The 27,985-nt window shown below is 40.7% G+C and overlaps 1 protein-coding gene across 1 annotated transcript in view; it reads right to left on the reverse strand.

Annotated features, from left to right (window-relative positions):
* The window catches only part of insra (insulin receptor a), a 57,832-nt gene that overhangs the window by 11,883 nt on the left and 17,964 nt on the right, over positions 1-27,985 (reverse strand). Inside the window, exons 3-9 of the mRNA XM_015956339.3 lie at positions 11,803-12,136; positions 9,409-9,548; positions 8,920-9,064; positions 8,397-8,611; positions 7,571-7,697; positions 6,271-6,524; positions 2,081-2,248 (exon numbers count right to left, since the gene is read on the reverse strand). Of these exons, the coding sequence (XP_015811825.1) occupies positions 2,081-2,248; positions 6,271-6,524; positions 7,571-7,697; positions 8,397-8,611; positions 8,920-9,064; positions 9,409-9,548; positions 11,803-12,136 (1,383 nt within the window). The remainder of the gene's footprint in view (positions 1-2,080; positions 2,249-6,270; positions 6,525-7,570; positions 7,698-8,396; positions 8,612-8,919; positions 9,065-9,408; positions 9,549-11,802; positions 12,137-27,985) is intronic.

Consider the following 27,985-nt stretch of genomic DNA (forward strand, 5'->3'; position numbering starts at 1 on the left):
CACATGTATGCGCCTGCAGGGCATGTCTGTCATTGTCATCTCCAGGTCATCAACCCTTCTGGTGGAGATTAATTATCACTGACAAGTTCTCCTTGCAGACTCGGGTAATACAGGAGCTCGTGGTCTGACTCGGTCCTCACACAGACGGGCACCGGTGGCTAAAGACTGACGTGAGCCGGGATGGAACCAAAATAATTCAGTCAAAATAAATCTTTGAACTTCATCTGAAGCTGAAGCAGACCGAGACAGGTTTCATTCTGGTAGACATTCAACATCCCCACATGTTTCTGCCTACTCAGGCATTTCAGAGTACTGAGTACAAACGGAATGCACCGTTAACCCAGGGGGAACATCAGATCTGGAAACACTAGTCACTGAGTCGCACCAGTTATTTTATTTTTTTATTCTTATTAATTTGGAGCTAATTGTTGCATTGTATGATCCAAGTTCTATAACCTTTCTTTAAATTCGGGCAAACAAGTGAGAAATCCATTCACAAAACTTGAAAAGTGACTTAAATTATTGTTTAAATGTTCTGCTCTTCAAAGTACATCATTGTTTTCTATCTCAGCCTGGTTCTTCCCTCAGATTATTTAACAATCCCTCTTTTTAAAAACCGTATTCAAGTAGCAAGTCTATACTGTAGGGGTAAAAGCTGCAGCTGGGTACCAGTATGGACTGAACACGTGGCAACAATAGGAAAATGCCATCATTGTGAGGGTTAAAGCTCACCACTACATATTGGAAAAAATAAAATAACTTAACTAGTTCATTTTAAAAATGTGTGACCTAAACTTTGAACTAGTTCAGATTTAAAACAAACTTTCCCAACACTGTTTATGATTACATCATATTGTTGTGGGTAAAGAGGATGCTGGCTAGGCATGCAGCCAGCCCTGAGCGGGGCATCTGGATGATAGTCCTGCATGTAATGGAGTGAAACTCCCAACTACCAGGTTCACGGCTTGGGAAATGGCATGGAGCCAATCTGGAGTGCTTAACAACAACGATGATGCCAGAGGACTTTGCAAAATGCTGATTAAACATCTCAGCAGCAAATAAATCTTTCTGTATTTAGCTGTATATCTTGATTATGATGCAGCTTCATTAAAATCAGAAAAATACAAGAAACATCTAACAGTAGGAGGCAATTTCTATCTTTAACATCTATTTGATGATTCTGGAAATGGATTCTAGTCATTTAAAGTTTCTGACTCAACTTTACCAACATCCAAGCAACCTGTTAGAAGCTAAGCTTCAGTCTGAATGATCAAAACTAACTAAATTACATAAATATCCAAACGCTAATCTCTTTTACTCCTTTAAAGTTCTGAGCATTCGGAATGACTCAACTGCAAACTGTTTTTCCAAAACACTCACGGAGACTTCCTAAGTGACATAACACGTTTACAGAAAATAACTAATATTTGAGCAACACCGTTTGGTTGGTGACCTTCGTCGGGGTCGTCGTCAGAGAAGATGGAGTAAGTGCTGGTGGAGTCTTGACCGCCTCATAATTTTCCACTACACATGTTCTGTTAGTGAGCAGCTCGCATGTGTTCAGGGAAAACCGATACCAGTCAGGTCACTCAAATTACTCAAACAAGTAAACAGGTTTAGAGGTTGCCAGGAGTTCTGTGTTTTAAGCGAACTAGTGTTGTTTCTAGTTTGTTGAAGTCAATCAACAGATGAAACTCTCATTTTAGCATCAGAGCGAGCTACAAACTGAAACAGCCAGAGGTAATGTACATGCAGATTAACATGTAAACCACTTGCAAAGCCACACAGATAACTACTAATGCTTAGCTACTTGAAATGTCAGACTGGCTTCAGTTTCCTCACTAATCTACATCTAGTTTGAATAATTACTGCTTTGAGGCTGTTTTTTCACACCTCAGAATGAAAAAACCCAACTGTTGCTCCCATCATTAAACAGATGACCAATTAGAAAACACGGGACTTGAATGTCACTTCAACACGCTTGAATGGGTAAAATGCGCATTTGTCCTACCCTGTCTTTGAAAGATCTTAATGTTAGAAGGTGAATAATTGAGTAACGTCAAGTTAAAATCCCCCTCACCCTTCTGGCAGTAGTCAAACTTGTAGAGCTCGCTGGCTTCAGGCTGCCGCTGGTAGAAAACCAGGTAGTGAGTGATGATGCCATTGGGATCGTTGGGAGGTTTCCACTTCAGAATGATCTGAGAGGAGGAATTGGATGAGGAGATGGGGTCCAGTGGGACTGACGGTTCTGCAGAGAAATTACAGAAATACTAAAATGACTTCTCAGCAGATGCATGGATGTATAAAACGCAACTGTCAGAGCTCGAAGGGAAACAGTTCTGACTTGCTTTTAGAAGCCCCTAGAGTCAATTATTTGTTCACTGTTGTAAAAGCAAAAGTGAAACATATCTCCTCGCTGTACCTTCACCTTTTTAACAACTCAGTCTAACTGCTGAAATGTCTTCTCAGCCTTCATTAGTTTCGTTAGGGGGATTTGACAAAATAGCATGAGGTGATCAGTAAACAGTGTAAGGTAACTTGTATGCTCCACAGAAACAAAATGGTGGTGTTGGACATTCTGCTCAGTTTCATGGCTTATTGTCAAACTCTGAACCAGGAAATGGCTGCAGGCAGTGAAACAGAAGGCAGAAAACTCCAGAGCAACCAATGACTCGGTCTCCTAGCCAATCAGCGGTCAGAATCACGATACCGGCCCAACTCAGCCTTGCCAGGTACCTCAACGAAGCAGGGACTAAAAATAGGGGAGAAAGTAGAGGGAAAATACGGAACCATGGCCTTGGAAACTGTGGTCGGGGTCGAGCTGCACTTTGTGCTTTGTCGTAATGTAGTCCCAAGTCTAAACCGGCTCCCGGAAATCCTTCATGTTACTTTTTACTTTTCATTTGCAGTCAACATCATTACTGAGCTCACCAGGAATAATTGGTAGCATTATTGAGTAATTTTAATCACCTTTGCTCACAAAATGCTAGTTTCTGCTATTCATGTCGATTGTTTATGCTAAGCTAAAGCAGACAGGTTGCTTCCAAATGCTTTTTTCTCACTTATCTAACTCTGGGGACTACAGAAAAAGTCTAAATTTCCCTTAGAGGTGGAAAATCCCTTTAAGACTAAAGTAGGACCCAAGTAGCACTTCCAAGTGTGGTATTCTGGCCACAGGTGTCAGTGGGGTCTGAGTGACATTTCACTAACCCTGTAAAGGGTCATTTTAGCACATATTGGCTCAAAAACAATTTAAAAATATGAAAAAGTTGCATAGCATGCCTTTAAAATGATCAACAACCATGATTCAAAATTTATTTAGCTTTTCAGAGAAATTAGGCTGGTAATGCTCAAAATAATTTTTGGAGGAATAATAATTCTGCAATCATAAAGAAAACAGTTAGATCAGGGGCCGGCAACCCGCGGCTCTGGAGCCGCATGCGGCTCTTCCATCCATCTGATGCGGCTCTCTGTGCTTGTAAAATAATGAATGGATATTTAGATAAAATGCTTTATATTTTACTGCATTAATTTTACATCTGTATGCCAATTCTAAATGTAAAGATTGTCTGCGTGAACCTGAACAGTTCCAACCCGGTCTTACTGTGAGACCGGGTTGATGCGTCACGCTTGTGCGTAATCATAAAGGCGCATTCTGAGCTGAAGAGGATGTGAGATTCTGGGCTTCTCCTCAGACGGCTCCTGGATGTGTCGCCACATTGGAGGCAGGAACAAGCGCTATTCAGCCAAAGTTTCATAATCAGGGAACATTTTCTAAGTGACAAGTCTCTCTGAGAGACAGGGTTTGGAAAACACTCGCTTCAGTCGGAGGAATCTTCCCGCATGCGCTCTGGTTCTGCAACACCCTCTCCACATCTTCAGCTCGCTGTGTACCTTATGTACACGCTGACGGTGAGCTGTGCTGAGCAGTGTCCAGCTCAGATGTTCAGATGGGAATCTTTTCTTGAGTGATTTAGCTACATCTGCGATGTGCGTAGAATAAAGTGTCAGTTCGTCTCCATGCATCGGGGTAATTCTTTCTATTCTTTCTCAGTCAAAATAAACGGTGAAATACGGGATTTATCCGGTCAACACAACACGAACCCTGCTTTTAACTGTTCTGTTTTCTTGTGAAAATTGTTGCAAAGAGATATAATTCAACTTGATTAACACCAGAGCCAGGCGCACTGCGCCGTTATCTCCGTCACTGTAAATGAGGGAAAAACAAAATGATCGGATCCTTTTCTGACCTTCCCCACCTACAAAGTTTAATTACAACAATCAAACGTGACAGAGCCTGGATTTGTATTCTGAACAGTCTAAACATGTTTTAAAAAGAAACGTATGACAAAAGTGGCACCTGCTCAGTAAAACCATCAACAGGGTGAAAAATATCAAAATACTGTAGGCAGAGACGGGCTACAACTTCTGGATCCACTTTATATAAATCGTTTTATTGATTATCTTCTTATGAAAGATAACTTTGACGTACATGAGTGACCGGTACCGGCTGCTGTCACCTGTTGTGATTGGTTAAAGCAGCTCTCTGCTGTCTGAGGGTAGGCCCCGCCCACAACGCCGCGGCTGCTGTGGCTCCCAGTGTTTTCTTTACTGTGGGAAACGAATGGCTCTTTGATGGGAACAGGTTGCCGACCCCTGAGTTAGATACATCTCGAAAGTAGGGGAGGGATGATCCTAAACTTCCAGTCCTTCTGCAGACTTGAAGGTAACATACTTGGATAAAATCCGGGCACATGGTCATTTTCTGCCATTATAGATAAAGATCAATGGTTGTGAGTGTGAGTCAGTCGATGTCTGGCGTAATGGGCTCATCAACAACCGATTTCGCTTTCATCTCAATCATAAACAACTGTCAAACGTCTTAAGAAAATAAATTTCTTTTAGGTAAATAAAGAAATCCGTAATTAAAACTGAAACCATTACTTGCATAGAGGCTCAGATCTTTAGAAAAAATAAAATCATTGTCTCTTGTTTATAGATGAGAAATGTTGCTTTATTCTACTTTGCATATCAGATGGCAGCAAGGTAACACTTACTGGCACAAACTTGCTCTGAGACACATGGCTGCCGCTGCTCTGGGTTTTCCCCATCACCTTTTGGCCGTCACGCTGTGTTGATGTTTTTAGTGTGTACAGTAATAGCATAACTTTCAGTTGCATGTATTGTTGCCACAAGCAAATATAAACCTTAAACACATTTATAGAATAAAATACACGAGAAAAGGGGCTGTAACGGAGAATCGCTGCTAGGAATCAAAAGTTTCAGATGTGAGCTGTAGAAAGTGTGTGTGGGCAGCTGAGTACGTGTGTTTGATTGAAAGATGGGAAGTAAGAGACGCCTGATGGTGTTCTCATCGCTTCGTGGCGATGGCACGGACTGGTCCGACAGCATTGTCAGACTACGCTTTGGCACCAGTAGGTTATGTGTAATGACAGCTTTGCCCTTCTGATGAGGTATGTTGGTGAGACGCAGACCAGGAACCCAGAGCGTCTGCCAGACTTGACAGAAAACAACCCTCCCTTGAAGGGTGCACCTCTGCTGGAAGCTGGTTTTGTGTGGGCAAGGGATTGAAATACTACACGTCTGAAAGGAAGTCAGCTAGACAGGTCTTCGTGTTTCTGATTGACCTAAACTGCACATTCAGTGGGTGGCCTAGTACACAACGTACTAAGGAAGTACCGCTATCGTGATGCAAATCTAACCATCTGACTTCCTTTTCTTTACTATTGTGACTAGGAAATTTTAGCAGCTATATATTAACCCTGGCTTTGATCAAATTAAATCCTGCAACTACAACAAGCTCAAATGTTTAAATCTGCAAAGAAATTTAGTTTTTCAGATTTAGAAAACCTGTAGTTTAAACATGCAAATTCCCATCACCAAATGCCTCAATCTGAACTAAAACCCAAAACTAATCTGAAAAACAACACAACTTTCTCGTATCCAACACCTTGTAGTTGCAGATAATTTTTGCATGCTTTGTCGATGTAGTGATGGAACATTAGGTTTGTAGTTTTATTTTCAAACCAAATCAACTAATGTCATTCCGTGATTGACTTCCTGTTTATCTCATCATCTCCATGCAGCCTGATGAGGCTTCTGACAAATTATTTCATCTGAATACATTTTTAACCTAGAGCCATTTCAAATGGAATCATAAATATTCTCACCTAAGATTAAAACACTGCACTTTTTCAAAACTTGTGTTTCACATTTTGACTGATTGATCTAGTTCTCTATTGGTCTTACTGGTGGCATTGGTGCGGACGTAGATGATGTTGCTCTTGGCTCCGTGGACCTTGTGCTCATCAGATGCTGACAGCTGGGTTTTTACCATGATGGCATACTGCGTCCAGGGCTTCAGGGGCATGATGAGGTGGCCCGGTTCAATACGCTCTTTGTCTCCATCAGTAGGTCGACGCGGAGGGTCAACATCGGCGATCACCCAGCTGTTAGAGCCACAGGCGTCCTGCCCATCAAACTCGGTTACGTTCTGGAAAGGTCTACAGAGATGGAAAACAATAACAATATCCAGATGAACAATGGGACTAAATTGTACTTTACCTGATAAAGGACTCAGTGTTCAGTTTCATATACTTTAATATTATTTATCATTCAATTTAAAGGAGCATTCAGAAAAGGAAATGAGCCTAGAATGCATTTAGAGACCCTCAAATGAAGGAAATGCCAGGATTTATCTGATGGTTTGTCAACAAAAGACGGTGGGATGAGTTAGAGATCAGATCAAAGGCATGTGAACAGTTAAAAAAGGAAATCATGAAGAAAAAGTACCGTTCTTTTATGCTCTTTGATCTGGTCTTTGCCATTTTGACGCTAGACAATTTTCACAAAACATCTATGTGACCAAAGGATTTAGAATTATCTATGCTCCAGCAATTCGAGACGGCAAAGATGGACCATAATTCACCTCGTAAAGCTTAAACCAGCTTGCCTGGCAAACCAGACAAAATAAATATATTATTTAGTCCATTGAGGGTTCTCGGTCGTGGGACGGGTTCTACCATTGTCTTTCAAATAATTTCCGCATGCTACTGGACCACAAAACAACGTGAAATACTCACAGCAACAAATGTTGATCGAGGCAGTCCGCTGTCCAAGCTGGTGAAAATACATCCTTTTTCTAAATAATAGACTTAAATACATATCTGCTCCTGATTCTAATAAAGCCCAAGTCCAAATAGTCCAAAACTGATATAAAAGCCATTTCAAATGAGCTGATGCCATCTTGTTCCTCTCCATCGCATCATCCCACCCACCAAACCATTAGCGCGCCTTGATTGGCCCACGAAGACGATAGAGCGCTGTGATTGGCCTACCATTGTGGATCAATCACAGTGCTCTATCGAATTGAAACCCAGATAGAGAGCTGTGATTGGCCCGCTACAACAATGCTAGCGGTCCGCCGAGGTTCCAATGGAGTGCTCCTAGATCAAACTTGGCAAAGCAACAGTTTGGTCTAGTTAACTAGATCAAACACCAGCATCAACCTGTCAGAGATCCACATCTCTGTCAGTCCAGACGAACTTACGCTTCCTTGTAGAGGACCATGAAACCCAGCAGGTCTCTGAAGTCTGAAGGCCAGAAGGATTCCCACTTGATCATTATCTTATCGCTCATGGTTCGAACCTGGACAAACTTCAATAAATGGTTCTCACCTGAGTACACAGAAGAGAAATCCACACTCATAATCTTAAAAGATTAAAGTACAAGCTTTTAAAGCATCTTGATGAAAATAAACTGGAGGGGAAACAGGCAGATTATTAAAATCAGCAAATTTCACCTGATTGTTCGCGTTTCTTCCACAGTGCCAAATGAAAATCTGATTGTTTTAACGTCCTTAAGAAAAAGAAAGTGTTTGTCAAAAAGCTAGGTGTGAGTTAATAAATGGCACAATATTTACTTATGATGAAATCCTTCCTGTAAATATATTTACTATATCTGCTTTTCTCAAAGGTCTCCTCTGGGTCAGCGCTCTGCAGCTATGCTCGTGTGTGTTTTTATTATATTTGTCCATGCATTCGGTGGAGAGTTATAGGTCATAAAAGCTTTACTGTCTCAGTCCTGGCGCATCTCGGTGGACAATCATGGCACAAGTCTGAGGGTTATGTTTTAGCTCGAGAACAAAAAAAGGAAGAGCCTCTGTCTCAGCTTCATCACGTCTATGTTCATAATGAGAACTTTACTCTGCTGATTTTTATTTACACAGTACTAGAATAAAGGTCTACAGGACGTTATCTGCAAATACACGACAGGTAACCATTCTAAAATTAACTATGATTGAATCTGTACGGAGCCTGGCTTTATGTTGCCTGTTGCCATAGTAACTGCTGCAACAAAGTCTAGCGATTTCTTACATGAGGCCTGGTCTCCGTTGGTCTTGGGGGTGATATCGTTCGGGCTTTGCCGCCCTTTGGTTCCTGTCACGTTCTCCATCTTTAGGATCTCGGACATACAGAGTTTGGAGTTGTAGTGGAAGAAAATGCGCCCCTTCAGGATGCTTAGCTTGTGTTTGGACCAGTCCCAGAGCTGCCGTAGGTTCTGGTTGTCCAGGGCATAAAACGAGTAATTTCTGGTAAAAACAAAAAAACATATTTGTTATGATGCATGCCCTTTGGCTCGGGAAGAAAAAAAAAGCCTCCCGAGTACCCTGAGAGGTAACATTTAGGCAGCCTTCAATTTGAATCAGCACGCTTTCACTGTTCTTGCTCTGGGTGTACCCCCCCGAATCAAACTTTGTGCCTTCAGAAAGTCAAACCAAAAGCAGCTGCCGCAGAAAGACGTTTTCAAAAGGTCAGTCAGTCTGCTTTTAACTCATAATTACAGGAGGAGGCTGTGACATGGCAAGGATCAGAGAGGACTAGGAAGATAGAATCTCACCCGACTTCCTGTTCTTCTCCACGAATAACACGGAGTTTACGGAAAAATGAGAGGGAAACAAGGGCGTAGGACCGGCGCACTGTCAGGTAGCCAGTGATCTCCTCCAGCTGGCCCAGACTGGCCTCCAGCTCAGCGGCAATGTTGTCTAAAAGGGATTTAAAAAGTGGAAAAAGGAAAGCTGACAAATAGCTCTGTTTATCTAAAACCACTTTCCCAAAATTACAGCTTGATTTTGGTTTTAGTGGATCTTATAAATATGATCATCTAGCTTCCAATAAGATTCCCAATGATGCTGTAATACCAGTATTTTACCGTTTCACTCATCCATTCATGCCTGATTTCCTGCTGAAATTACAATATCGTTGGCCGTACGTGCTCAATGCGCCTTCCTGGTTTGTGTAATGTCAACAGCTCTTTGTTTATTGTTCTGGTGTGCCGCTGGGTTTCACACCGTAATCTGATTCAACCACACAAACCACAAACACTCACTTCCTCCTCGCAGGTTAATGACCAAGCTCCCATTTAAAACGGTGCAGCCTCTCAGAGCCTGGGCTGCAGTTACAGAGTCCACCGTCTTCAGACCTCTGCACACTTTGGGACAGGGTCCTGCACAAGGTGTGCAATGGAGCCTTCAAAACAAAAACAAAAAAAAGGGACAGATTTAAGAAAGGATTCATGAACTTCACTGATTTTAATCTATAACTCAGATCTAAAGCTTTTTATTTTTATTGCACCCAAAAAAAATTAACCTTTTGTTAGTTAGCGGGGAGGCTAAAGAGGAATGTGTCGTCTTGACAATAGAATGAAGTGTCGGCTATTGAGCTTCAAGTTTTGTAGCACTGACTGATCTCCGATGTTGTAACAGTAGATGAGATAAACAAACAGCAGCCAAAGCAAAACAAGCATCTCGTGTGACACACTTCCTTTAAGACCCGAAAAGCTCTGTGTGTGTGTGTGTGTGTGTGTGGGAGGGGGGCAACTTCATCTTGCAAATAAACTGTTTTATGCCTCACTTCCCTGAAGAGTGACCTTTGTTTTGCTCTCTGATGCCACATCTGCACTTTTAGCCCAGACACTCATAACTCTGAAGAGAGCACCGCTTATCCTAAGAGCACTTTCATTTCCACAGCTTAGTTTAAATCCGACGATGGGAAGGAGGATGCCAAAGAGCTGAGATGAGCCAAATTGAGGGAACAGAGAGAGTTAGTGTGAAAAGCCTGAGATGTGAGAGCAAATGGGTTCACCGCTGGTTGACGGTAGCCACAAGGTTTAGATGTGCAGGATTTATACATTCATTTCGCTGCTCAACAAGAAAAGGGATAAAATCCTACCTTTGGTTCAATTTACTGCAGCTACAAGGCTCTCCACCTGATAAAATCTTCTACACACATAGATGAAAATATTATATCCAATATTTTAGAAATACTAATTCCCTTAAAATATGAATATATGATAAAAATCTTGCTTATGAAATAAAAACAAAAGTGTATTATTGTGTAATGAAACATGTCACTGAGGCTTTATTCCATGTAAGTCATTAACTCTTAATCTAAAGCAAGTGTGGGCAACCCTGGTTATCGAGTGCTGCTATCCAGCGTGTTTTAGTTGTTTTCCTTCTCAAACACAGCTGATTGTATCAGCAGATGATTAACAGGCTTCTGCAGAGCTTGATGAGCTGCTGAAGAGGTGATTGAATCAGGTGTTTTGATACAGGAAAACAACTAAAACATGCTGGATAGCGATACTCGGGGTCCAGGCTTGCCAACCCCTGATCTAAAGTTTACTGAAGCAAGAACATACACCTGACAACAGTTGAAATGTAATCAAATTTGTTATTTTTAAAGCGCTGGCCAACCTAAAGGATTAAAACACAAACTTAAAGCCCTTTTTAATGAATGAAAAATCCTTAGTTTCTTTCTGGAAAAGAGCAAGGCCACTTCTCTCCCTGAACTGCTCCACTGGAGCTCCATCTGCTCTCCAGTCATCGGTCAGGTGTGAATGCACAGCATGTGACTCTAAATGTGAAGCCGCACGTTGTTCGAATGGAGATTACGCACTTGGCAAATCCTCTGTGGATTATTAAAGGTTAAACACACGCAACGCTGCAAAACACCTCTGCAGGAGCACAACTGCTTTTCCTTGTTTGCACCGTTTGTCAACGACGGGGTGTCTGGACTTAGCTGCCATCTTTGTTAAAACAAACACTCTTTATTTTGCAGCAGGTGAAGGGAGTCAGGGTCCTTAAAATCTCTGCGATTTGCCCAAGTTTTCAATCAGCTCTGTTATGGCCAAAGAGGGAGAAACATTTCTAAGCACGTCAACAATTTACAGATCTAGAACAAAAAACAAAGCACACTTCATGCCTCAGCACCTGGGTTTGCATAAAGCTCCGTCACTGCAATGCAGAAAAACCAGCACCTGGTAAACAAGAGAGTGACACTAAAATGTGGGATACTGAGTCGAATTCAAAAACGCAGATGTGTCAGCCTTCTCACTGCGCTGCACCACTTTCACCTAGCTGTTTCTCACAAAGAGGCAAAAAAGGGGTTTTGTGTTTGCACATGCAGAGCAATCACTCAACTCAACAGAGAAAAGAAACAAGCCAAAGATGGAGGTTGAGTGAGTGTTTTAGTAACAACCAAGCTAAATATGTTTATCTGTATTTTCTCTTAACTAGAAGTTTCATTAGAAGTTCGCAAATCTTCATCTTTTCTGTGCTTTGCTGTAAATCAAAATCCTAAAACAAATTTTCTATCAACCAATGAAACGCAGACTCAAATGATCAAAAGCACCAGTATAAAAGTAAAGAAAATGAAGCGCTGATCAATCATCTTTCCTGCACGTCATCAGGAACCCATCAGACCAATCTGAGTTTCCACTTACGAGGAGTTGCCTATTGAGTAGCCAGAGGGACACTCAGGGATGCAGGCACCGTTGTGGATGACGTAGTCGTGGCAATCTGAGTTCTTGTTCTTCTCTTTCTCCTGCTTGCACCTGTTGTGCAGGTCCTGGCAGAAGGCATTGGAAACGCAGCGCCAGCCCTTGTAGATGAAGCTGTTCTTTGGGCAGCGTTCTACACATGTGCCTTCATGCTGGAGACCACGGCACGCCACGCAGTGACCGGCTGAGTTTGGCTGCGTGCAGCCACCCAGACACTGCTCATGGCAGCACTGGTCATCTCTGGTGCAAGCTCGGTGTTTACACTGAGATGGGCACACTGAGGGAAACAGAAAAAAAACAACAATAATGGGTTAGTGAGGGATCTCATTAAAGTTGAGGAATGTTTTAAACACTGAAAGCAATAAATTCTTATTTATATTCTTAAACAACAGGATTCTTTCAATAAAACAACATTTTGATGTTTTAAATTCCACAGAAATGTGACATGGTGCAATCTTGCTGTCAGCAGATGGGAAATCCCTCGATATAACAACGAGGATCATCTGTCACTGGCCAACAAGATAACTGAATACAAACAGCAGGGTGCAACACTAGTTGACAAAAGACAGAAACATGTCCAGAAGGCTCTTTAAAAACCAAAACACAAAATCTGGCATGTGCAGCAAATGGAAATTTACAAGCTAAACATGCAAATCAGCCTGACTTGGTGTTGTTTCTGCTCTAATTAGGACAACTCTGATTCAACAAACTGAAAAACGGCACCTGAAGACCTTGACTGATAAGTCAAAACAGGGAGTTTGCTGTTGGTGAATCAAAAGAAAATAAAGAAATTGAATAATCAGGCAGCTATTTGTTTTTAGCAACCATAAATAGCAGTTCTTAAAGCTACAATGGGTAATTTGGAAAACAAATTAGCTTAAAACATTTTTTGTGCCTCTTAACAACGTTCTAACACAGGAAAGCTATAAATATATATTGGGGAAAAAAATAAACACAGTGAAAATTTAATAAAGCAGTCCTCTCCACCAATAACATATTTCAAACCGATAGCAACTACTGGACCATTCGGTTGTCTGTCTTGCCTAACCGCTGCATTTCCCTGCATCCTCCACTCATAATGCACTCGCGTATTTAGTGACAGAACACCGCTGGTGTGAGAGGTTCTCAACTCAATAACATCAGAGAAGGACAAAAAGCCGGCTGCTCCCACTTCAACTTTAGGACAAACTGCCAGAGTCCCAAAAAGAAAAATGAAGTCACGGACAACAGGTTTGAACCTAGAAAATAGCGACTGGTGTTTAGCACTGTCTCGTTTCCTCAGGTCCGGCAGAAGCGTCTCAGGGAAGATATCCAAGGGGAGCGGTGTGTGTTCCATGACCGTGTTTGCCACAGCCATTTATACATAGATGCCCCGTGGATTGGCACTGCTGTAGTGGCCGGCTGCCATTTTAGATGGGTCTCCAAAACACCCACAATGCATTAATTTCTGCCGAGGAAGGTGCTTACCCAACTAAAAAACACACTTTATCGAGCTTTTTCACAAAATCAGACACATGGAATGACATGATAATTAAATTATAAATATAATAAGACAAAATAAGTTTAAATATAAAATCCCATTAGTTAGCCTAGAAAAGTCAAAAGCGATCCCACAAGATCTGTTTTCAGTAGTACGCAGGTTATTGCACAATAACAGCCATAGTTGCTCACTCTGCATTGACTTTGGAGAGTGAGGAGACCCATCCGATATGGCGGCGACACTGTTACGCTCTCCAGCGCCCAATGGGGTGCCTACATTTTCATGTTTATGGTGTTTGTGTTCAAAACCTAGCTTGTTCTGTAAATTTGCTAAAGCTGCTTTAAAGAGACAATGTGTAGTTTTTACCATTAATCTCAGAAAATATCCATTGAAATTGAAATTGAATTTAATGATGCCCAGTTGTTGAAAATACTAGTGGCTTCGGAACATATAACCATAAAAATCAGATCTAAAATAGATGGGAGCTGGTCTAAGTCTCTGGACGACGCCATATTATACACCATGTTTCCTTCTACAGGAGCCCATGAGGGCAAAATGCATTTACTGATTTGTAACAAATGGTTTCAAAACTTTTGCCATTCAAAAACATTGTTTTACACATTTACCTCTTCACTTGTTGCCAGTGATGAAAGAGAATCTAATGGGCTGGTCATTTTGCTGGAGGTTGCACTACCAGGGATTTTTGACCAAAAGTCTTACTTGAACACAAAAATACCACTTGCTTGCAATGACTTAGGTATGTACTGCCCCCTATCACCAGGGGAAATACACATAGTCATTTTAAGTAACAACAGGCTCTGAAAAATATTCTAGCTTTATTCACTTATTAAAGAAGGTCCATAAAAATGTCATCATCAGTTTCTGGAAAAAACAAACTATGTACAATGAAATATCCTTTACTGAAAAATAAAGAGTTATTTTTCCTTGGATAGTTTGTGAGTACGCAAGCGTGGCCGGAAATCCTCCCATTGCATAACGTTACTCTGGGCTGACTGGCAGCTGTGAGTGTACCCACGTTTGTGTGTGAACGCAGGTGAGGACAAACTGTGCCAGCAGCGACCAATGCTTCAGACTAACTTAAACACTGAGGTTAAGCTCTCGTCCGTCAAAGCCAGATTAAATCCGTTCTGCAGCTTCGGGGATAATGAGTCAATGAGGCCAGAGAGACGGCCAACATGTCAGATCATCAAGGTGAGAATGGGTGTCTCAAACGCAGAAACCAGGAGGGTGGAGGGAAATGAAATGGGGTGTGCAAAGGTAATAAATGTGTGAGTAGATGGTCAGAGTTTAGCTTAAAGTAATTTCCTGTGTTGTGCATGTCCAAAATAAGCTTTAGAGTCATAAACTCGGCCATTGAACAAATAAAACATGAACCTGCTGTCCTCTTGAATTACCAGAGGCGAGTGTGACGTGCAGAAGGGTTTTGAGGACAGAAGAACACACAAAAAGAAGCTAGATGGGCTGGTGTGCTGTGAGAACAAATGATATAACCACCATTAATCTACATCAGTAATCTTGACAAAAAAAAAATCCCCACGGAGCAACAGTCACCTAGAGAACGTTGCCTCATGTTGTTGCTTCCCTTTCATCTAGTGTTTGTTTGAAATACCGCCCTTCAGCTTATCCCCACAAGCATGTTCTCACACATTCATCTCATACACACACGTACACACACAAAAGCTTTGCTCTCACCGACTCCCGATCCTGCAGCGCGGCTCCATGCCACAGCACAGTCCCAGCAGCAGATCCACCCTCAGCCTTAGCCAATGTGTTGACTAGCTGTTAAAGCTAGCCATTCAACTGGCCTCTCCCATCTCCAAGGAAGACAAGCAAACAGTTTAACCCTTTGTATTCCCCTTTTACCGCCACAGAGCAAAAGCTAAGCAAAAAAAACCCAAAAAAAAAAAAACAAAAAAAACAATGAGACCCATGGGGATATGTCCCAGTCGAGTGAGAGCAAGCTGCACGTCTTTACTACAACCCCTCACTGAGCTAAATCACAAGCTGCTCACATTACTGGATTTGGTTTCATGATCATTATGCAGGTTTGTGTTTGAGACAAAAAATTCCCTTTTGCGTTCTGCAGGAAAAGGAACAAACTCATGTTGAAGCAATCACAGTGTTGTCGTGTGGCACTCAGCGCCTCAGGAGACTGATCATCTGTCATCGCGTTGAGAAAATGTGTTTCTTACAGATTCGACGGAAGCTTTTTCATCCAAGTTGAAACACCACAAACAACTGTCAAAATGTTTAACTTTTAGATTCATATGTGGTTTATACAAAACATCAATTTGCAACAGAAATGTCATTTAGTTTACAATCCTTTATTAGAGTGGAAAAGCATTTCCCCACTTATGTTTTAAACCTCTGATCTAACACGAAAGTAAAAATTCAGACTCAGTTTATGTTTTGGGCAGCAAAAAACAAAAGCCTTGATTTGAAGCCATGCACGCATTATTTTCAACACTGTTAAATTGCATTAAAATTACTGGTCGATATAAACAGCCGACAGCTGTTTGGATTGATAACTAAGGTTTAATTGAAGCACAAATAAAACATGACTAAGCAATTAAACTGCGAGAAATAGCTTCTTAAATGAGATTCACAAATATTGGATCTTTGGAGTAGGAGTTGGAACAAGCAAGTAAGTAACTTCATAGAAGTACAAAAACAATCCCTCAACTTTCCAGAAAACTTGCACGGTTCACTTCACCAGCAGCTGACTTGACACCATTCCAAGAGTGGAAACCATTTCTGCAATTATTCATCGTCAGCCCATCATAGAAGCTCCAGTAATAACAACAGTGACCACACTGAAGGAGATAGACTTGTGTCTTGTTTGCTTGTCAGAAATATTTTCAGGGTTGAGACCCCAAGGACCTGTGAGATGGGGGTCAAACCAAGCCCACTTTGATCCCTGAGACGGAGGAGGATGTTGGAGGGAATTTGTCATTCTTTACTTAAAACATGCAAATCTTTAAGTACCTGCTCACATTCTTTATTATCATTATAATTCAGCTTAAAGCTGGAATGCTTTGAGGTTGACTTTTTTTTTGACTGGTTTGTGTGTTTGAGTTGGGTCTTGTCAGCATTTCCACACTTTATCATCCGTTTGTATAATCGCTTAACAACAAGAAATCAATGGGGTTTTTTGTGCTGGGCAGTTGGACTTAGCTCTGTTCCTGACTGCTTACACTTTATTTTTTAAAATGTCTCTGAACTCTCATCCCACTAGTCTGGTCCAAGTAACACCAGTCAGGTTCTGACAGACGTCTCGTGTTGCTGTTTGTCCAAAGTACAGTAGGATCACATGAAGACCTGATGCAGAAATACCAGGGCCTTTTATCTCATTAGCTGAGGTTTCACTAGGATGAGGTGGAGGAGGGGGCCAGCACTGCACAATGAGACCTTCAATCCCTGAGGCCCAAAATGGACAGCAACAACAAACCAGCTCCACTCCAGGCCCCAGTGTGACAGAGTTGAAAACACTCCGTTAGGACGGTGCCAACATGGAAACGGGAGGCGAGGAAAAAGGATCCGAGCGGCGTGCCAGCCAACACCTTGCCCCCAATGACTTGTGGTGACGAAAAGGCAGAAAGAATTGTGTTATAAAGATTCACGGGTCCTTTTGACCTCCCTCAAACAAACAGCACTAAGAACTTTTGCTGTTTTTACTAACATTTAAATCCAGCAGATAATTGAAAGACTGAAAGTCAACTGTTCTGTTTTCAAACTCCTTACATTCCAGTATCCATGATAAAATGAAATTTGTTGGGGATTTTTCCAGTCTCCTGATTCGGGAAGTAATGGAACTTAGCATTCTCTGGCCTTTTCTGCATTGAGATCACACTGGATCAGAGAAAATAGCAAACAGGAACATGGTGGTGCACTGGCTGGTAATTAAAATTCCACGGTCATAACAAGGGTAGTATTTAGTTTTATATGAAAGGCAGTTTTTTGCTGAAGACTAGAAAAAAAACAGAGTCCAAGGTTGCAAAGTAAAATACTTTAGATGAAACTGTAGGATTATTTGAGTTTAACAGAAACAGACAAGAGACAGATGGGAATCGAGAGTGGCCACACCTTAGGGATGTTGTTGAATGGCAAAAACAAAAAGAGCTAGATTCAATTCAATTCAAATTCAAAAATACTTTATTAATCCCAGAGGGAAATTGATTAAATGAGCAATTTAAACATGCAGCCAAATGTTGAATAAATCATTTTAATAAATACAGATGTAATTGTAGAAAAAAGGTTCCAAGAGCACAAAAACAGGCATTTAATTTGGTTTTTCTGCTCAGATAGGAAAACTTCAACCTAGACGGGAATCAATTATTTAGATTTACAAGAAACAAAAACAGAAAATAAAACAAACACGTTTTTTATCCCAAAAACTACTAATTTCAATTCAAGCTTGTAACACAGGTAATTTCTCTTTGACCAAGTCCTTCATTACATAGTTCTGTTACAACAAACAAAGACCTGTGCTTAACAAAGACCTTTCAATATATTAAGTAAACCATCACAAGTAATTACTGTGTTCTTGAACGTGCCTTTCTCAGTTCTGACAAATATAATCAAGCTTTTTCCCCACCAGTGAAATAAAGTAAGAAATGTTTAATGGAGTAAAATGCATGAATTAAAATGCTTCAAGGTGGGTACATGTACCAACAACTGGGCTCAAATCATGGCACGCACTGAAAGAAACCTGACAGCTTGGCTTGGATGGCATCAACAGAATCACTGTGACAGGAAACAATGTTCCATCTATATTAGGTTGCAACACTGCAGGGAGACGAAAGCTCTCAAAATTCCCTGTGCGAGGAACGCACCAGAGCTTGTTCCGTGTTCGTACAATTTGTATGAATAAAATGACCCGACGCTAAATTTAACAAGACCAAGTCTTTCAGAACATCAAATTTCCTTTCACCTCGGGCAGCGACGGCTGGTGCAGCGTCTGTTTTGATAAACACTTAGAGGACCGTCATTGTTGCAGCGTTGCCTGGCTTCCATTCTGCTAGTGAGGGACAGATGTGATAACAGTCTCCACTTTTACATCCAAACATGTCTCCTGCAGAACTGCAGAACCTTCTTGACCTTCAACACAAATGTGGTAAATGCAGATGAGTGAGAAACCAACTAATTTCTTAGTTAAGTGTGCGGGATTTGGGCCTAAACGGTGATTCTGACCACTTAAAAAGGTTTCGTGTTCACTCTTTATCAAACTAAGCTTTAAACTAATGTAATAAGTAGACTGCATTAAAGGTAAGACAACTAGAAATGCATCAATTTTGGTTTTAAAGAACCAATGTCAATGTTGGTAAACCCCAACTTAACTCAAATTATATTTACTGGAATACATTTTCTTCAAATTTTTTATGAACTTGCAAAACCTGGAAGTTTATTTTCTGCTAACGTGAGTTGGAACATTGTTGACAACTTTGAGTTTACATATCAAAAAATTTTGTCAGCAGTCCAGAAAAATAAAAATAATGGCAAAATTTCAGATTGGCCGATCAACAATCTTAAAGGTTGACTGAAAAACTTTTAAAATTTATTTTTCTGATTGTAAACAGTCATTCAGAGTATTTCAGGCAGGCTGAACATTAAAATAGTCTCCTACACCTATCTCCTGCATTAGTTTCTGATAGAAAACATAAGTCACAGATCTACACTGTGAATTAGCATTCATGGATTCACTGATTCTGACTCATGAAGGGGAAGGCTGTTGTTGTTTTAACATCCGGTAATCAGCACAGAAAGCCCCAGCTAGTTTAAGCTAACTATTAGCATTAGCTGTTCCTCCGGGCTTGTGTTATTTATGGAAATAAAACATCAACTTTGCAAGTCAGTGTTAGATTCGCGTTGCTGTTATACAGTCTGAGGCAAGATGTCCAAATATCAGGAAATGAAAGACTCCAAGACCTGCCGTCTGAAGCTCAGTTATGATGTGGGCAACCTTTTGGCTCGAGAAATGATAAATAAGTACATCCCCCCAGAATGACTGACAAGGCATTCATTCCTGCCAACAGAGACCTCTGCAAATGCACTGAATAAATGAGTTAACCAATCCTTTAATGAAAACCAGCTGATTCCAAGGGGATTTATTTGGGGACACATCTCTAAAATTTACATTCAAATGCATAACTTTGCCATTGTGGGAAAATGACAATGTATTTATTAAGTCAATCATTTAAAAACAGCCACCTAAAATGTATAACAATTGTTTATGACTATTTACACCAATTTGTGTTCATTTATAAACACATGAAAAAAATTAGGCACCTTTTATTTTTTATCTGAGATAAAAACTCAACAATTCACTAAATTATTGATAAAAGCAGCAACAACCTGCAGCTCAATTAAACTCAAAACAGAAAGAAAAAATGATGCAAATCACACAAAGATATTACAACGTCCATGTGGACGTGACTTCATAAAAACGGCGTCTGAAAACTGGATTTATTTGTCTGGTTTATCCTGGTAGCATCTTGTTTTTGGCCGGTCTGACTCAGCAGCAACGGGGCTCGGTTAAGATGACTTGGGAGCAACAGGAACCGTAAACAATTTCATTAACCAGCTTCTGCCTCCACTAATGGGACAAAAACACATCAACAACATGGAAAATAACTTTTTGTTTTTAATGTCATCCAGCCACCACCATCATCCAAAGGCAGGATATTCATTTGGTCTGTGACTGGAATAGAATCATAAACACTTTGCTCTCACTGATGGGCAATTATAGTTCCTACTTGACAGACAAATGACACACAGCAGAACCTTGAATCTTCATTTCCTTTCACATATCAGAGCCAGGTTAAAATAATAGCTTTCCCAGTATAAAATCTCTAGCGGTTTGTTTGGATGAGGTATAATCTTGAAAGGCTTTTAACTTTTTAAATTGTAATAAGAAAAAGACAGAGATAATTGTCTTTAGTACTGGTACCTCCAGCAGGCCCACTCCTATGGACTTAGGCCCCCTGGCACTGCACAGAAAGCCAACAGTGACCAACTTGGGTTTTAAAATGGACAGTGATTTTCGGTTGAAAGTCAGATCAGTGCAGTTGTCAAATCCAGCTTCTTTCATTTGAGACAGTTGGCAAAGGTAAAGCACATTTTGACTAGAGAGGATTTTAAAACTGTAATCCATGCTTTTATTACAACTCGTCTGGATTACTGTAACTCTTTGTATTTTGGTATGAGCCAGTCCTCACTAGGGTTGAGCATCGAGCATCGATTGGAACCAGGACCAACTGTTCATTTTTCCCGGAATTGTTCAAAAGTTTTATATTTCGATTCCTAGTTTCAATTCCTAGTATGCCGACCGGAAGAGGAATCTGCGGTCGACCTCCGTGAAAAATAAACGTGATCTGCAAATTGTGATCAACGCTTTTCAGAGCTGATCACACCAGCTGTCTGTGAGCAGCACCGAGACCCCCCTCCCCCCACTCGGTGCGCAGCGGCCAGATATAAACAAACGCGTTTGCCAAACTTTTACTCCGTAATGTAAACTTTAATAAAGTGCTTCATAAATAAAGTTGACTTGGCTATCCAAATCTTTTGTTTTGGTAAAATTGCTTGTTTTCCCAATGCTTTTAGCCTTTTAACTAAGCAAATTATCACAAATTCATTGTCCGATAAAAAAAGAAACCCTTTTTTTTCCTAATTTTCTTTTTCTCTAAGAACTACAGACAAGGTTTATTAGCCAAAAGATTAAATTCACAGCAAAACTATGGGGTGTTTTCTACCATTTCATTAATTGTAGCTTTGATTTCAAACAAGATATAAAACACTGAGTTTTAAATGCATAAAATGACTGATATCATGACATAAATCTACAGAAATTAAAGAAAAAAATACTACAGAAATATCTAATTTGTAAAAGCTACATAAAAAATAATCACCTTTACCATGCAGTCACATTTATTCAATAGAAAACAACAAAAAACTTAATAAATGTTGCATGTAGCTTTTGAGAGCTGATTAAAAGAAACGTTTGTGTAAACATTTGAGTTAAAAAGCAGGGATCCGTATGAATAGGAATGGATCCGGTGAGTGTGTTCAGCGGTAAAGAAATGCCTGTCAGCCCAGCTTTAACAAATGCCTGAAATGTCTGGGATTCCACAGGAAAGGCTCCAATAGCTGAACGGAGAGGGTTTGTTGGGTTCAGCTCTGCAAGACCGAGTGCCAGAGCAGTTGAGTCAGCTTAAAGAAGCAGACTCATGGTGTGTGTGTGTGTATGTGCAGGGGGCTGGGAGTGTAGCTTAAGGCTTGTAGAACAGCACTCTACACAACCAACCATGAGGATTGCACACGTCGAAGTTTGGAAGAAAAAAAGAAAGCGAGCATATTTTTACGACTTGTGCACATTTGTCTGATCTTGCCCGGTTCTTCTTTCAGTCTCTTCTCAACTTCTGCAACAGTAATTTAATCAAAAAGGTTTGAATCTCTACTGAAGAGCGAGGTTTTCTAACGTGGTTGTAGGATCTAACCAACGGATCATGATACCTGTTAACAAAACACAATAATGGTTTACAATATATGAAAAATAGGTGAAACCCTTTGCTGCCATCACACCAGCATCAACTTGGAACAAATCTCATTTCTTATTTTTTTATTCAGCTTTTCTTGCAATAAGTTCACTCTCATTCTTGGCCGTTTCCATAGCATTTCTAAGTTTCTTCTTTCATGAAACTGCAAAGTAGTGGGATGCATAAAAGAACAAGTCTCCACCTTTGGCAGGAAAACGTCTCGCTGCAGATAAAATAAACTTCTTTTGAAGAACAAATCATTCACATATGAGTTAAACACTGATGGAGCAGTACAGGTTCTTAGAAATCCCATAACAGAGGTTGCAATTTTTTTTAAATAAAATCCCTTCAGTGTGTATTAAGGAGTAGTGACAGCAAATCAATCTGGTATAAGGTGTTAAAGTAAAGCTTGGTCCTGAAAAGTTTGTGTTTCTGTTTGAACACAAGTTTAATTTACTTCTTGCTGCTGTTGACAGTAGCTACAGATTTAAGCCTTATGGTTTACAGAGAAGACACAAAGCATGTGACAGAGAATGACTTGGATATTTATTTCAGGCAAATTCTACGAAGAGATTCAAACCCTAAATTAAACATTCTTAACTCATTCACTGCCATTGACGACTAAAGTCGTCATTTTAGATCCAACCATTCACTGCCAATGACGACTTTACTGTTTGAGCATCGGAACGAGCCCCCGCGCTGAGAGAACAAACATCTCAGCTCTGAAGCTGATCTTCATCCGCATACGTCACACGTCACGTGATCAGGAAGCAGAACATCCATGTGTTAGATCGTTTTGGGCCATTCCTGTAAAAAAAAAAGTGAGGCGCGAAACGGAAAAGCGTCTGCCGATCATAATTCGACAACGGATTATGAAAGAACGGATAACGCTCGAAACATGCAGATTCTTCCTGATGTAAGAGGTGAGTTTTGGTTTTTTTGGCGTCGACATCATCCTAGCGCGCAACGTTCTGTGACTCTTAAAAAAACAGTAAAAACTGTGAGAAACGCTGGCAGCGAAGGCCGTTAGCAATCAGGAAATGGCTGGCGGTCAATGAGTTAATTGTAAAGCCATAAGTTCAAGGTTTTCTCACTCTAATCTCCAAGTAATTCATATTTGCAGACATATCCTCCTTTTCCTCCCCAAAGAGTTTGTCCCCATCCTGCCTGGCTGACCTCCATCAGTGTTATCATGGCGTAGAAGTGACCGTGCTACCAAGTCAGCACTCTAGACCTCTGTTTCCATTCATAACTTCAAAAAGGAAGTAGTCTAACAAAGACAGGAAACAATTGAGAGGACGACTTGGTGAACTTCTACAACCGTTATTATTTGGAGTGGAAAAGGATCGTGGCGCCAGGCCTGACTGTTGTGCGTGGAAGCAGTAGCAAGGTCAGTGGAGAGGATGGCCAAGGTTTACGCTCAGACAGGACTCCATCCTTTCACCCTCGTAGTGACCGGCAGCCGTTCTTTTCCGTCTGATACGACCCGCATGAATGACTGATGTGCTCATATCCACGATTACACCACACTGTTACTACCCTGTCTCCTAGCAGCAAGACTAAACAATGGCCGTCCACTGTCTGCACAGATGCAGAGGTTATGTCCCGGTAAGATTTATGGTCTGTCTGTTACCGATCCACACATGCATTGCACACTGACCTTGACAAATCTCTCCCAAAGTTCACCCGACAATTGGTGCAGAGACATGTGACATGAGGGTAAATTTGGATTCTCCATTTGAAGAAACGTCTGGCTCGGCCCATACCAGACCCGAGTGATTCATAGTGATGCTCCAATTCTGAGTCTGCATGAACCCAACGTGGAGCTACAACTCCTGCAGTTCAGTCAGACGATGACAGCTCAGCTGAGAGACAGCATCCATCTTCTAGGAGTTTATTAAATGTGCAGTAATCCAACAAACCCAAACACTGGAGAGTGTGGTTGGATATGAGGACCATAGCCTCCCCTGAGTGTCTCTGCTCCAGCTGACAGCAGATAATTAAAACCATTTCCAATAATGTGTGTAAAATACTAGCCACCTGGGATAGACAGGCTCATTTACAGTGTGTGTGTGTGTGAGTGTGAGTGTGAGTGTGAGTGTGTGTGTGTGTGTGTGTGTGTGTGTATGTGTGTGTGTGTGTGTGTGTGTGTGTGTGTTCCACCCTGGCAATTCCACCCATCCTATATAAATGTGAATATATAGTCTGGACACGGCCCACAGATGGCTCTCAGTTGTGAGGCGGGATCTACGATTGTCTTTTAAATAGGGAGCCTAAGTCTCCTCCCTTTCCGGTCGGCTCATGCGTACCCGGAAGAAAGAAAAAATGTATGTAAGTCAACGAGGCTAAAAATGTTATTTTCTAATCCGCTTTGCCTTATGCCCTGGATCGCACACATGTTGTACTGCAATTTAAAAGAAAAGTAATTATGGGTGTTTTGACCACGCCAGTCATGTACTTTGAGATTTATTAGCTTGTAAAAGTTCGTAATTAGCATGACTACACACCAGCACGTCACATATGTGACGTCACCACATAATCTCTCCCCTAACTTAGCTGCTACTTACCAAATGGCCAGATTTATGGTGGTTCTTTCCTCCTGTGGGAAGTTCGCTGAACTTACAGCCATTTTCCCTCCGTTATCTGTGTCTGGTTCGATGACGTCACTGTCGTGAAGAACATTTGTAGTCCTGGACTTATTTTCACACAAAACCTAAAATAGCGTTTCCCCCTGCTTGAAAATAAGCACGTTCTTGGTATCAAAATGTGTCTTTAAAATTCACAGACATCATATGTGAAATCCACAAAGCAAGCGGAAGTAGAAAATAGTGTTTTTAGCCCCAATGACTTGCATTCATTTTTTTCGTTCTGGGGGAACCCATGGTCCGGAAGTAGATGGGTGCGACTTAGTCTCCCTATTATTATACTCATACTCATCGCTGCAAATGTCAGTCAACGAGGCAGTCCGCCATACTCAGTCAAAGAAAATGCAAATACAGCCTTTGTCTTAAAGAACTTAAGTACTTAAGTCAACATTGTTCAAAGCTGATGCCAAAATTGTTTCAAACGAACCGTCGCCCTCTTTGTTTTCTCGCTCTGTCGCAGTAACATCCCACCCGCCAAGAGTTCTGATTGGCCCAACAAAACAACAGAGCGCTGTGAATGGACTGCTGAAGCCATCACAGTATAAGTTTCGCTCACTTGCTCTAACATCCCATCCACCTGACTGATAGTGATGTGATTGGCCCACCAAACCAACCTGTAATTGGACCGCATCAGATGTCCGTGAATGGGGCAGTCCTCCATATATAGTCTAAGAAGATGCAAACCAAACCCAATGAGTGCTGTGATTGGACTGATGCCAGATGGCCAGGGCGGAGGTATCAATGGAGTGTGGTCTGACCATCCTTTTGCTTTGGCAAACTGATGGTCTAGATTCTAGGCTAGCTAACAGAGGTGTTTCCACATGAAGAAGGAACAAAGGCTGGACTTCATCAAAACCTTTGTATTTTGGAGAAAGTAACTCTTTTCTTAGGTCATTAGCACTTGAAACTTCTTCCAGTAAATGCTGAGAGGAAATTTTGCAGCACAGTGTGGAACTGGATAACTATATCCAATTGCATGTTGGTTCACACATGTCCTGAGAATGCAGTACAGATTTCTGAAACTTAATCAACTTTCATCAATTAAACTGAAACAAAGTCTGGATTACCTAATATAAATGAATAATTATTATTTGCATTGTCCATTACTGTCCATAATAATACTGCAACTAAAACAGTTAAAGCTATTAATATTTTCTTCCATTATTATCTTTTTTTATTTGTTTGTGAAGCAACTTGTGCTTGTGATTTTTATCTTGAGAGGAGCTTTATAAAAACAAAATGCATGGAGGAAATCTGTAGGTAGAAACAGCTTTTAAATGTATAAACAAAAAATGCCCAGTTTTCCCTGCATTACCAAGGCAGGCTGACTGCACGTTTTTCGAAGCCGTCTGATCGTTTTTCCTCACTAAAACGTCAGTTCTGTGAGAGATGCACGCCATCCGACACCTTAGCTTGTTTGAACCAACATGTGCCATCAGAAACATTCAAAGCATTTTTAAAAGAGAAGTTGAGCTTTCAAGTCAACTAAAGTGCGTGACTTCGCACTCGCGCTGATGAGGCATAAACCAAGCTTTAGAAATTAGCCTGAACCTGCTGATGTGGGAGGAGTCTCTCTCTCCCTTTACTCAACTACGTTCTCTCTCTCTCTCTATGTCCCTGGCTTACCTACGGTGCCATTGTTATCGGCTCTAGCAGCGCTGTGTGTGGAAACATAAAACAGGGAAAATAACCTGAACATGCAGCTCTGTCAGCTGTAGAGTTGGGCTTGGCTCTGGATGGTACCCCCCCCCCCACCCCCAAAAAAGTTCCCATCATAGTAATTGCTTCACTATTTACACCAATAAAGCAAACAGTTAAAATTATTTGTTCAAACTGATCCAAATATGAAGGACATGAAAAATAAATAAAATCATACAAAAAACATGCAAGATGAACTGATTAAATAGTTTCAATAAATGAAGATTTTACTAAAAAAGATTTAAAAATTTTAAAACCTAAAACACTAATAGTAATTATCCAGTTGTCAAAAAAGGACAGTAAAAAAAAACGTTAGGAATATATTTATTAAGATCAACATTACAGGTGCTCATATCTTCAATATGTTTATATACTCTGGGTGTGTACGGGAAGGAGTGATTAATTAAGTGGTGCCATTTTATTTAAACTGCTCCTGTGGTCAAAAATACTGAGAATTAATCAAATAGCTGCATAACTGTTGCTAGGTAGCGACAGGTGTTGAGAAATAACTTCAGGGTGTTAGCAGTTCCTTTTTTTTTTTTTGGTGCTGTCAGCTTTCCAAATGACACGTCAGATCCAATTTCTTTGTGATCCAACCACTGCTGAACATCAAATAGCCAATTCATAAAATAACAAATACTAGAGTATTTCATCTAGTCAGTTTGTTCGTTTGGTTAGTTCAAAAGTAATAAACTTTTATTAAAAAGTTGTCATGGAACTTTCCTTTTCCACTTTGCTAGATGGAATTTTCCAATTTGGTGTAAGAACAACAGTGGCTGCTCTTGGCAAAACTATAATCACCCCAGCTATAAAAGCAGGAAAGAAAGATTAACTCAAAACAAGGGATGAATGCTAACTTTTTTAGCATATATTGTTTTACTGACATATAGAAATGTGACTGCACATAGAAAGTCTGCTGCAAAGTTCAATGCATATCAACAAGCATCTTTAATTAATAAGCATGCACATTAAATTCGATGTGAACAAAGTGGAAACGTATCACTTTTATGCCAAAGAGCAGCACCACAGTAGATCAGAAAAGAAGAGCGAGCCTTACACTCTGTTCTGTGGTTCTAGCTGGTGCTTAACGGGTCTTTTCATGTTTTAGTGAAAGTAGGCTAAAAACCGCAGGTCTCAGACCACAGGACCACAGGCCCTGCAGGAACAGAATACCCCCTCCTGATTGGAGATCAGTTCTCGCCTGTCATCTTCTGGGCCTGATTCACGATTCTAAACTAGCACACCATTATGAAATTTTCCCTACTGTGACTTCTGGAAGAAACTAGAAAATTCAGCTACTGCTCAAAACAGGTGTCAGAAAACATCAACAAGACCTAGATCAGTTTTAAAATCTGGTGGAAATAAGTTGCTGCAATGATCTCTAACAGCTGCAAACTTGACACTTTAACTCTTTAGTAGTCCGATATGGATCTGACTGTCGTTTTACAGTTAACGCACCAAGAAGAGAGCAAATTTAAATGTGTCAAACCTTCACAGGATAAATGACACTGTGATGCACGGAGAGAAAACATTCACACGGTAAGGTGTTTCAGGTTCAAAATACTTTTACCTTGGCTTACTTGACTTGGAAGACTTGACTCACTGTTCTTACATTTCAACATCAAAAACTACAAAAACCGCCTTCTTCCAATTCTACCTGTTAGGCAAGTTTGTGTTATAAACCACATCTTCTACTGAATGTGGTAACTGAAAATACTTTACAACGTAAGGATCTTCAGAACACAAGAAAC

The sequence above is a fragment of the Nothobranchius furzeri genome, chromosome 11 (genome assembly GCF_043380555.1).
Source record: "Nothobranchius furzeri strain GRZ-AD chromosome 11, NfurGRZ-RIMD1, whole genome shotgun sequence".
Taxonomy (NCBI): Eukaryota; Metazoa; Chordata; class Actinopteri; order Cyprinodontiformes; family Nothobranchiidae; genus Nothobranchius; species Nothobranchius furzeri.